Source organism: Macrobrachium nipponense, chromosome 5 (genome assembly GCF_015104395.2).
Source record: "Macrobrachium nipponense isolate FS-2020 chromosome 5, ASM1510439v2, whole genome shotgun sequence".
Classification (NCBI taxonomy): Eukaryota; Metazoa; Arthropoda; class Malacostraca; order Decapoda; family Palaemonidae; genus Macrobrachium; species Macrobrachium nipponense.
Window position 1 is genome coordinate 136,176,296 of NC_061107.1, and position 13,246 is coordinate 136,189,541.

Sequence of the window (13,246 nt, forward strand, 5' to 3'; positions counted from 1 at the left end):
TGAGCCTGACAGCTGCTGATTTCCCTAAGGAGAAAGGCCACCATACAAAAGGTGGGTAGAAATCCAGTTTCAATGACAAAGCCAAAGTTGCCTATGTCGCAAAGGGGTATACCCACCCATAAGTGAGACTGACAGCTGTGATTTCCTTAAGGAGAAAGGCCACCATACAAAAGGTGGGCAGATATCCAGTTTCGATGACAGAAGCAAAGTTTGCCTATTGTCCTCGAAATGGTATACCCACCCACCCATAAGTGGGCCTGAAAGCGGGCTGATTACCTAAGGAGAATAGCAGAAAGGCCACCTAACAAAGGTGGGCAGAAATCCCAAAAGAAAAAAAAAATTTCCGTTTCGATGACAGAGGCAAAGGTTTGTCTATGTTCCTCGAATGGTATGCCCACCCTCCATAAGTGGGCCCTGAAAGCGGCTGATTACCTTAAGGAGAATGGCAAAGGCCAAACCATCAAAAGGTGGGCCAGAAATCCAGTTTCGATGACAAAGAGGCAAGTTGTCTATGGGGTCTCGAATGGTAATACCCACCCATAAGTTTTGGGGCCTGAAAGCGGCTGATTAACTTAAGAAATAGCCCGAAGGCCCCATACAAAGGTGGGCAGAAATCCGTTTCGATGAGAGAGGCAAAGTTGCCTATATCTCCGAAATGGTAATACCCCCATAAGTGGGCCCTGAAAGCGGCTGAAATTTCCCTTAAGGAGAATGGGCCAGAAAGGCACCATACAAATGTGGGCAAAGAAATCCAGGTTTGCGATGCGAGGCACAGTTGCCCTATGTCCTTCAAATGGTATAGCCCGCAACCCATAAGGTGAAGCCGCGCTGCTGATTTCCTTAAAGGGAGAAAAGGCCGACCGCAAAGGTTGGCAGAAATCCAAAAGGTTTCATGGGACAAGGTCCAAAGTTGCCTATGTTCCCGAAATGGTTAACCCCACCCATAAGGTAGCCTGACAGGCTGCTTAAATTTCCTTATGGAGAAAGGGCCACCATTTACAAAAGGTGGGCGAAATCAGTTTCATGACTAAAGGCAAGTTGCCTATGTCCGAAATGGTATATCCACCCTAAGTGGGCTGAAAAGCGGCTGATTCCTTAAGATAATGGCAGAAAGGCCACCATACAAAGGTGGGCAGAAATCCATTTCGATGACAGAGGCAAAGTTGCCTATGTCTCCAATGGTATACCCACCCATAAGTGAGCCTGACAGCTGCTGATTTTCCTTAAGGAGAAAGGCCACGATGCAAAGGTTTGGCAGAAAATCCAGTGTTCCAATGACAAAGGCCCAGTTGCCTTATGTCTCGAAATGGTATACCCCCCATAAGGTAGCCTGACAGCTGCTGATTTCCTTAAGGAGACAAGGCCACCCTACAAAGTTGGGCAGAATCCCGTTTCAATGACAAAGGCAAAGTTGCCTATGTCCCGAAATGGTATATCCATCCAGTGGTGGGCCTGACAGCTACTGATTTCCTTAATGAGAAAGGTCACCATCTAAAAGGTGGGCAGAAATCCACTTTTGATGACAGAGGCAAAATTGCCCATGTCTCGAAATGGTATACCAACCCTTTAGCGGGCCTGACAACTACTGATTTCCTTAATACGAAAGGCCACCATACAAAAGATGGTCAGAAATTCAGTTTACATGACATAAGCAAAACTGCCTATGTTTCGAGCTGGTATGCCCACCCTTTAGTGAGCCTGACAGCTATATACTGATTACCTAAGGAGAAAAGCCACCATGCAAAAGGTGGAGAGAAATCCTGATTTTGATGACCAAGGAAAGTTGACAATGTCTCGAACGGTTGTACCTACCCGTAAGTGGGCTTGGCTGTTACTGATTTCATTAAGTGGATAGGCCACCTTCCAAAAGGTGGGCAGAAATCCAATTTTGATGACAGATGCCAAGTTGCGTATGTTTCATTTAGGAGACGAGCTTGACTGACAAATTCCAGACAACTCTAAGAGCCAAATGAATGGGTCACAGACTGGCCTGATGACAGTGTTGTCGAATACACACCAAAGACAGCAAGGGAGGAACCCCAGACATGCCTTCTGAGGAACTTCAAAAGGTGTGGGGGAACACCTTCAGAGGAACCTCGCAAGGTGTGGGGGAACACCTTTAGAGGAACTTCGGAAGGTGGGGGGGAACACCTTCAGAGGAACCTCAGAAGTCATGGAGGAAATCCTTCAGAGGGCCCTGAGAAGGCGTGGGGGGACGCCTTCAAAGGAACCTAGGAAGGATCTTGGAGTTCCTCCCGTTTTGCCAAAGGTGGGTCTTCGACCCTGTTGTTGTCAAGTCAACCTGTGACTCATCCACAATGCCCTTAGAGTGGGCCAAGCCCTTCGTCCTTCCTGCTACATAGCCATCAGCCAAAATTCCTACATCAGCTACTTTTGGCTGGCATTGCGATCACATCTGCCATCTGTCCCACCTTAACAGCTGCCTCTTATTAGGAGCCTAGTTTAGAGTTTGCCGCTTCCTCAGCAATTCTTTTGGTCATCTCCCTCAATTATATCCTCCACCACCTGTGTGAGGACCTCCCACTGCTTTCCATAGTCTTTCCTCTCTCTTTGGGCGTTGCAGTACTCCCTGTACTGATCCTCTTCTACTTTCCTCAGTTGTTGCTGTAGGTCCTCTTCTTGGTCCAGGCACTTGTTTTCTTCTTCACTGTTTTTCAGGGTTTCATTGTCTAGGTCTTTGTTTGTATGGTCCAGTGCTATGTGTTCCAAATAGAAGTTTCTCTGGGCAGTCCCATGGAGGAGTGCCATTAACATGTACTTATCATGATTTCTCAGTTCTTCCTCCTGCATCCTTAGGTGCTCCCTGACACGTTTTCGTTCTTTAATTACATTTTCGTCTTGAATCCTGCACTTTTCTCTCAATCTTTCACATTCATCCCTAAGGTGTTCCAGTTCTTGGAGGTTTGTGTTTTCTGCCTTCTTCAAAGAGCAGATCTCTCTTTCTGCAAGCTTTAAAGAAGACTCCAAGTTCTGCTGTTGGTACATAGCACTTTCCAAGTTCTTCTGCAGCTTTTCCTTCTGTTCATTTAGCTTGTCCTTTTCATTGTCCTTATCCCTGAGCTTCTCCTGGTAATGCAGTATCATTTCACTGCTTTCTCTCTCAAGCTCCTTTCCACGATTGAGGGCAACTTCTAGTTTGTCTTCCAGTTCTTGTTTCTCCAGTATGAATTTTCGTTCTGCGTTTAAGAAATTCTCTATCAGCTGTTGCTTGCTGTGGAGCTCCAATTTTACTGTTCTTAGTGATGTCTCCATTCCGTTGCCTCTTTTCCTTTCTTCTTGCAATAGGGTCTCCATTTCGTTCCTGTGATGGAGAGCATTCCTTTTCTCGTTTACCACAGACTTCTTGAGTGTGGTCACTTCCAGGAGCGCTTCTTCTAAGGCTTCTTTAATGGTGGCGTTTTCTCCTCCTAATTCAGAGACCCAGTTCCTCATTACCTGGACTTCATCCCTCAGAATTTGGGTCTGCTTCTTTTCGTCTCCTAACTCTTTCGTGAGGAAAGTAATCTCCAGGGACTTATCCTCTAAATCTTCCTTAATCTCGGCATTTTGTCCTCCTAGTTCTGATACCCAGTTCTTCATTGCCTGGATTTCTTGCATCAAAATTTGGGTCCTCTTCAATTCTTCTCCCAATTCTTTCTTCAGTGAAGTAATTACCAAGATTGCATCTCCTATCTCTTCCTTAATCTTGGCATTCTCACCTCCTAATTCTGATACCCAGTTTTTCATGACTTCAAGTTCTGCGCCAGTGATCTCATTTTTTGCTCTTTCAGTGTTTAGAGCCTCTGCTGCCGAGACCAGTTGAGATTCTTTATGGCACAACACTGACTGTAGGGATTGAACTCGGTCATTTAATATCAGGACCTCATTCCGAAGGCTGATATTTGTCTGGGTCTCATTTGCGAGGTTCTTCTCGAGCTCACAATTTTTGTCTTCAAGCTTGGCTACATTTCCGTGGCAAGCTGCAAGTTGACCTTTGTAGCAAGTAGTCAGCTCCTCAAGTCTGGAATTTTCTGATTTTGTGAGCTCTAGTTGTCTTTGGAGAGCGATGTGGTCCTCTTTCATGTCCAAAATCTGACTTTCTAATATTCTGATTTGCCTTTGGTCCTTCTCAGCTCCTGCAGCTTTGTGTATCATTAAGTCCTGCAAGTGGTTCACTTCTCTCTCCTTCTCGACCAAGGCATTCCTGTAGTCTTTATTTGCCCTCTTTAGACATTCCTTCTCCGAAGCAAGTGCTTCATTGATTGTTTCCATTTCCTTCAGTTCACGGCTTATTTCATTTGCCAGCTCCAAAGTGCTCTCCAGTTCCTTGTCTTTCTCAACAATCGTTTGCTGGAAATAACTTCGTAGTTCTCTGTCTTCAACATCTCTCTTCCTCAACATGTGATCTTTCTCCTCCAATCGATTCTCCAGAGACGTTATTTCATCTATCAGTTCTTTATGTAAGCTTCCTATGACGTCGGCGCAGCCTAAAGCCAGTTTACATTCATCCTCCAGCTTTCGATTTTGATACTGCAGCTGTTCCTTTTCGATGTTCAGAACCTCGTTTTCTTTTTTCATTTCGGTTTCCTCAGCTGCTTTCTCTTGTATCAGAAGATCCTTTTCCAAAATTTGGTTTTGAAGCCTCACGATTTCTTTCTTTGCCTCGTGCAACAGGCGTTCCAGTTCATCCTCCTCCTCCCCCTTTACCTCGGTGGTTTCGAGCTGTTCCTCTGTTTCCAAAATTTCTTCTTCTTCCTCCTCCTTCTCCTCCTCTTTCTCTTCCTTTTCATCGTCGTCATAGCTGTCGAGTTCTTCCTCCACCTCCTCCTCCTCCTCCTCCTCCTCCTCTACGTCCTCATCAAAATCAGAGCTGTCGAATTCTTCCTCCACCTCCTCCTCCTCCTCCTCCTCTACGTCCTCATCAGAATCAGCATCAGAATCAGAACTGTCAAGTTCTTCCACATCATCATCATCATTATATCTGTCAGGTTCTTCCACCTCCTCCTCCTCCTCAGAACATTCCAGATCCTCGGTTTCCAGAGTTGAATCCAAAGTGGGCACTTCCTGGTCGTCTTCGTCATGATCAAGGTCATCGCATCCAATGAGTTTAGGCTTCCAGTAAACAGCCAAGAGCAGCGCCAGAGCCCCTGCCATCAAAGCCATCCAGGGGACGGCACCGGCAGAGACTGGCGTCTCAATGCTTCTGCTGTCTGGTCGTGTCTCCACGACCTCTGGGCTCCAAGACTCGGCGACGACAGCACGGTGAAGAGTTTCCAGTGAGTGTCCAGTGGTAGGTCCTTGGCATTGAATTATGTTGAGTAATTCCTGCACGATCAAATAGTACACTTCGCAAGGGACGAGTGCGAGTACGAATACGAGCAGATTCAGTCCGAATACTTTCAAGCATAATTCACAAGGGGCGAGCACGAGTACGAGCATATTCACTACTAATACTGGCAAGGAAAACATTCTGAAATGTTAACCCTTTACTCTGGCTTTCACCAACACTAGTTTCAGAATCTTCCACGTCCTCGATACGTCTCCGAAGGAGGGTAGGAGCGAGTGGAGAAGGATCCGTTCCGAGGAAGACTCCAGAACTCACAGAATTTCTAACGAGTCCCCATCGTCCTTTTCTCGTCTCCAGAGATTTATTCTTCTTGTTGGTCTTCTTCGTCTTCTTCCTTCGTTTCTACTCTTCTTCTTCTTCTTCTTCTTCTTCTTCTTCTTCTTCTTCTTCTTCTTTACGGAGCTCTGAAGGCAGTCTACGGGTGACTGGAGGATTCGCCGCTGAAGTTCCTCGAAGAACCGAAGCCTGGTCCAAAGAATCCTCGGAAATCGTCATCCTCAACACCTCACCTGAAATCATAAGGCTAATTTTTCCCTCTATAACATTTTCCTCTACCTATCTACCTATGCCAATCTCTCTCTTTTTTTTTTCTTACATATTTTTATTTCGTATTTCCATTTATTGATGCCATATTTCGCTTTGTTGGTTCTGTTTTTTCCTTGATAAGAGCATTGTGTACAAATTTTATATATATATATATATATATATATATATATATATATATATAATATATATATTATATATATATATATATGTGTGTGTGTGTGTGTGTGTGTTGTGTGTGTATCTATATATAGATATATATATGGATATATATAATAGATATCTATATCTATCTATCTATCTATCTATCTATATTATATATATATATATATATATATATATATATATATATATATATATATATCTATATATATATATATATATATATATATATAGATATGTATTATATATATGTATATATATATATATATATATATATATATATATATATATACATATATATATATATCTATATATATATATATATATATATATATATATATATATATATATATATATATATATATATATATATATGTATATATATAATATATATACATATATATATATATATATAGATATATATATATATATATATATATATATATATATATATATATATATATATATATATATATATATTATATATATATATATATATATATATATATATATATATATGTATGTATCTTTATATATATATATAGTATGTATATTGAATGCAGTAGTGATAACTTGTCTTATTAGTATCGCTCAGTTCCTCAATAGTTCGTCATTCATTGCTTTATACGTAACCAGCAACATAATGCTAAAAACACACAATACGTTGCCGATGGTAATAAAGAGAAGGATCCTAATTATTACAAAAAGAAATAGAAACAGTAGCCCGTTCAGAATCAAACAAGCAAACTCGGTGACTGTGTCACCTAGTCAAGCGGTCAAGGTTAGTTAAATCTGCCGAGTTTTCAAAGCGAAGCAAATTCCACACAATAAGCGACTCTAGCAGAGTGGGGAAAAGCGATGTTGGTTCATACATACCGATATCTTTTGAACTAAAAAGGATTTTTCCTATGCATCACACGACAGTATCAAGTAATCAGAGCAGGTTCTAGTAATTTTAATACATTAAGTTATAATAAATACTGGTGGATTAAGCCCGACTGTACGCGCCGTAAAAATTAGAATATCTTGTTTTATTTCTTTAATACACGTAATATCTTGTATTTACGGACTCACCGTCTGTTGTTCGAACTTCCCTAATGAGAAGTCCGGATAAGCGAGCGTTTACAGATACCTCTATAGTTATAAAAAAAGTTGATCTTGTAGTAGTGTAATTGTAAGATCCATCTAGGGGTATACAAAATATTATCTTACATCCTGCAAAATAAGGCGTGTTTATCAAAGGAAAATCCTATAAACCTTCAAACATATTAAATCCGTTTGAACAAAAATGAGACAGTTAATCAAATAATAACTTATATAAAGGAACTATACATTTTTTGGTCTCATAAATCGTAACATTGTTCAAATGACCCAACAGAATTCTCCCCACAACCGCAGTCGTACTTTGCACGCAAAAATCTCGAGAAGCATGCACCCTCGAATGTCTTAGTGCGTGTAAAAAGACTTTGCTGGGAAATGAAATTTTAATCCTTCCCGACACTCTGAAATATAACGATTTCCGCGAACAAAGCCCTAAAAGTATACATATCGTGGATACGGAAGTTATAAATATCGCATTTTTTATTGTTGCTAATTTTTAATCACGCCCAACCGGTCGTGGATGAATCTCTCTGATAATCTATCTAAAGTAATATCCGTAAAGTCATTCAAGCAGAGGTGATTCAGCAGAATTTTTTTTTATCTTCTACCTGAATACCAGGAAGTTTCTCCACTAGCGAGTGATCTCTGGGAGAAAAACGGATGTCATTGAAAACAAAATACGGTCTAAGGACAAACATAAAGCTATATACGTACCTTCGTGTAGAACCCCAATGAAATTTCAAATAGAGATAAATGACGAAGTTGAAATATGTTAGTAATAGGAGTCTTAGGAAATCAAATAAGCCCATATAATTTTTCCCTCAAATGTCATGCCATAAAAGATCGGACTTGGCGTATCTGCGTAGATTCTGTCGCTTAAACAAGGAAACGACTTCCGATAGTTTCCAGTGCGATGTACCGACGACATCTTATCTCTGTTAGGTTAGAATAAATTTTTTTCACCAACTTGGACTTACTTAAAGGCTTTTACCTGATACCATTACCTAAGTGATTGTACCTCATACACCGTTTTTTTCAGCACACTCAGGGGACATTATCAATTTTTACGTATGCCTCCGGCTTACGTTGCACCCCAATTACAATATAGTGTTTGGAGACTTTTAGGGGATAACCTACATGCCTATATGGATGATCTTGTAATCTTTTCTAATACCTTAGAAGTACATTCACATAAAGTAGAGCTAGTGCTACAGAGACAAAGACAAATAATCTCAGAGTAAAATATCTAAATGTGAGTTTTTAAAAACCGAACATGTTTATCTAGGTTTTATGTGTCTGGTCAAGGTCTTAAAAGTAGTCCATGGTAAGGTGTCGGCTATTCATAACTTTCCGGTACTTATTAACGTAAAAGGGGGATACAGCACTTTTGCGCTGGTAGTACGTGGGTATTACAATCGTATGCAAATATGTAACTCTTCAATCATGAGCTCCTTTAACAGATCTTACGAAGAAGAGCGTAGATTTATTATGGTCTAAAAAGCATCAACAGGCGTTCGATATCTTAATAGCGGAATAATGCAGCTTACCTAACTTAAAAATCCCTGATTTAAATAAGGAATTTTTTTTTATCGCAACAGACGCCTCAGACCAAGGGGTAAGAGGGATACTACTTCAGTAATATGATAAACAGTTCTTCCCTATAGCTTTTTATTCACGTAAACTAAAGCCCTCTGAAAGTAAATATGCAGTAATAAGCAAGGAAGGGCTAGGTATCTTTAACACTAGTACATTTTAAGTTCATAATCTATGGCTATCCTGATAAAGTCCTTACTGAACATGAGTCCTTTACCGAGTTTTTCAAAGGCTTTAATCACAGTCCAAAAGGAACTCGGTGACAAATGATCATTCAGGTCTTTGGAGCCAAGTTAAGATATCTACCTGGGAAAGCAATTATCATAGCTGACGCATTATCCCGCAATCCCGCACCATACAGCAAAGAACCATTAATTGGACTAAAAGATATAGAAACATCCGTGCCTATTGTTAAAACCGTATCTAAACAAGAAAATTCCTTAACCCAAGAGATCGCGAGCATTGAATATCTGGGTCGGAGCGCAGAACTGTTACAAACTGAACAAAGCAAGTGTCAACAGCGATAAGCAAAACAATAAACACCAAACAATAAACACTTCGAAACGGAAACAGGGTCAGTGGCTAGGCAAAAAAACAATAAACACTTCGAGCAGAAACCCTAAAGCAAAAGTATATTTAAAGTATGTGTATCAGAATAATTGTAATCAAATGTAATATTATATGTAGGTCTGTGACGAGGACCCGAAGAAACACAGCAGATGACTAACGACCAGGTAGTAGTAATAATCTCTCTCATACCAATCGTCATAAACTGGTTGCATTCCGTCATCCAGGGTTCCCTCCTTTTTCACAGAAAGCCAAATCACTATTTTACTGGCCTACAATGCTTACAGATATAAAAAGCACATAACTGATTGTAACACGTGTCATGAAGACAAGGGACACACTAAGACACCTGTCAGTTTAAGGGCCTATCCTGTGCCAAATCAATCCTTGAAAGAATATACGTAGAATTATTAACGGAATTACGAGTCTGACAGAGGGAATAAACACTTCTTAGTGTTAATAGTTCCTTGACACGTTATATAGAATTAATAGCACTAAAAACAAACACCGCAATTGAGTGCGTTACGAATATTTATGAGTGCTAAATCAGTAAATATGGAATTCAACACATAATAATCTGTGACTCGGGTGGTGTAAATCAATAATAATCTCCTTAACACGTGGTGTGAATTCCTTTCCATTAAGAAACCAATAATATATTTTATCACCCAGAGTCAATCGGTTTGGTAGAATAACGGATAATTAAATAGGAAGTGTCAATGTCTTACGAGTTACAACTCGTGATATTGGATCCGACCGGATTATAGCGGTTCTCGCGGTTTTAAATACCTTTATCATTTATATCTTGTATCTATAGAATTGATGCCGCAAGTAGCCTTATACGGTACGCCGCTAGAACATTTTTCCACATATTCAAGCCAACCATTAATTTATCAAATATATATAAAAAAATATATAAATAAATACATATAAAAAAATAAAATAAATATGGATACAAGTGGAGTCAATATAATACACTCCGTAAGAAGTCGGAAGGGTTACAAATTATAATAAAAAAGGAATCACGATAAAATCAATAAGCAAAACGTAACCATAGATAATTAAATATCCAAATATATATGCGTAAAGATTTGAACTCTAACTTAACGCTTTAGTAATGACAAATAAGCTAAAAGTTCAAACACATATCAAAACCTACTGACATATTGTCTGTCCCGGTGATTTATATTCGTAGTCAATGAAAAAAAAATTAAATAAATAAATAAATAAATAAACTAATAATAAATAAAATAAATAAAATAAAATAAAAGAGATTTTAAAGTCAGGAAGTCTAGAAGTGAAAATGTTATCTATGGAATAATCCTATATGAATCTTATACAGGGCTAATAATATATATAGAATTTGTATGGAAACCTTTTTCATATAGTTTGAATAAGGAATATTTATTTAACATAATGCCAACATGAAACTAATATATTGTTCAATTTTGGTACTGTTGTTGTTTTTTTTTCAGACATTCTTCTCATGCGGGTGGAGAATTAAAACACTAAAATATCATTTGAAAATACTAAAGTCGTATCTCTTACAGCAAGTAACGTAACTCTTAGCTGGCTGAGAGCAATCTCCTGCCAAGTGACGACGTCATCATTGCCGTATCAGCATTTGTTCCTTTTAACCTCAATAATCTGCTTACACAGGCTTCATCTGTGTGTCGTCTCTGCTTGCAAAAGCAGATTGACTGGAGAAAGGAATGCTTAGTTCATGAACTTCACATGTGGTTCATAGGTCACATGACAGGCCACATAACATATTCTTATCCGTGTGTGTAATGCAATTAGTTAAGGACTTGTAATCATTTTAAAATTAATGAACAAAATAAGCAAATAGAATTTCTATAACAACAAAATGAATTAATTTTTTTTTTCTGAACCTCATAGACATTTAGAAGTATCAAGATATTTATATATGAAATATTTACTTGCAACATTAGCCTATTACAATTCAAGTAAACATTCATGGGAAAATGTCACATTTTCTTGAAAAACCCAAAGTTTATATAGAAATTAGTTACATAGTGGGTTTTTCGTTGCATCTCCTACCTATTAATAATGTTTTAATAGTTAACCTCAGAAGATGCGCACGAGAAAATTGAATATGAAACTTTTGTTAGGGCACATAGAATCATGATTAATCTTCTCTTTGACTCTTATGTTGCCTGGCAATCTTACAATTAGCTCCGTTTTCCACTTCTTTGTCTAGTAACTTACTACCAGTAATATCGAATTTTCTTTGAGATTCGTAATGATATCTATTTATTTTTTATAATTATGGATATTTTTACAAGTCATCATAGACCTGGATAGGTTCACTCATTGTTAATGCCATGGATAAAAAAGTTTGTACAGCGGACTCTTTTGAATTCCGAAATATCAGCGAATTCATGTGGGTTAAAGTCTGGTCTAAATGGCTCTCTCCCCTCCCCTGTATTTGGATGTCGTCTGAATTTACTTTGCCCTTGTGACAAGTATAATTTCACTTGCAGGCTGATTAATGGAACCTGGTTACAGTATCCTGCAGTACGAGAGTTTCACATCGCAACTTCAAAAAAATCGTTCGTCGCAGCGGACGACTACAGTCAAGTAACAACCGCCTACAATGTGAAAGGAATTTCATGGACTTCTTCGACCGACACCGTATCTCGTCGTTAATCTCGTTTTAATGCGGAATGCTCCAGCGGCTGTCGGAATTCGACTACAAAAGGGACATACTTCCGACAATTACGACCCGAAGGATATTCAACTCTACTTTGCTGGCGAAGGACTCGTGCTGGGATGATCTATTCATCGCGAACGTAATCGTGTAGCTTAGGATGCAGAGAATAAGTATGAGCGCAAAATGGAACGTTGGACCCGCCCAGGCAAATTTTTCCCCTTGTTTTAACCATTGAAAAAGGCCGTTTCATTTGGCTAAAGGTGGTTGTCTGGAACTGTGTAATGGACGAAAAGTTGTTCGAAAGTTAGTTAAAAGTGAAGTAGTATAACCTCGGTCATGTATTCCGTATATAATATAAAGTATCATGTATCCTATATATAATTGATCATAAATAACAGAGTTGAAATATATCTTTGCGTGTACGCAATAGGAATCTCTTATATAAATGATCATAAATAACGGAATCGAAATATATCTTTGCGTGTACGCAATAGGAATCTATTTAAAGTGCACATATATTAATCATAATTATATGAATCCATATACATATGTATAACAAATCAGGTAGCCTATAATCAATCTGTTACCTTTTATCTTACCAATATCTGCAGGTATTTATGAGTTAGTATATGAATTAAGAATAAGATATATAACAGTTAGCATAAACATTACTAATTTTTATCAATTCATATATGAAATGTTTTTTTTATCAGTTAAAATATGATTTTTATCATGTTAATCTTCATTCTATGCAATTATCAGAGTACATTAGTATTTTCTGTAGCATAAGTATCTTAAAGAGATGAAGTGAAAAACTGTATCATTATATATCATGTGATCACTATTATTTACCAATATCATTGTTTTATATTTTATTACTTGAATCAATTCATGTACACCATGAATTTTTATTTACTTATATATATATATATATTCACATAGTGTCTGTATCACACTCCTATAAGTCAAATGCAAGTCAAGTTTGAGTAATATCAGTAGTTGGTTTTGGTAGCTGACCGAGCTAATGTAAGTGTTTACATAATAAAAATATGGAATGTTAGTCCATATATATAAAAGTCTAAAACTAAAGAGGTCAACCAGATTGCTTGCAGGAATGTGATCAGACTAGAGACGCTAAAGATGACGTATACAATAAGTATGTAAGCTAAGATAACATGCCGTCACCTGTAGTCATTCAATTGTTTATAAACATTAGTCCAAGCTCCCTGCTTGAGACAACTACCCCGACCTATTATTCA

At 38.3% G+C, this 13,246-nt stretch overlaps 2 protein-coding genes across 5 annotated transcripts in view; both read right to left on the reverse strand.

Annotated features, from left to right (window-relative positions):
- Positions 1-13,246, reverse strand: part of LOC135215656 (protein artichoke-like) — a 389,065-nt gene that overhangs the window by 311,400 nt on the left and 64,419 nt on the right. The window lies entirely within an intron of this gene.
- On the reverse strand, positions 2,482-5,163 carry LOC135215947 (trichohyalin-like). The gene has a single exon (XM_064250903.1). It carries the CDS (start codon positions 5,161-5,163, stop codon positions 2,482-2,484), a length of 2,682 nt encoding a protein of 893 aa, XP_064106973.1.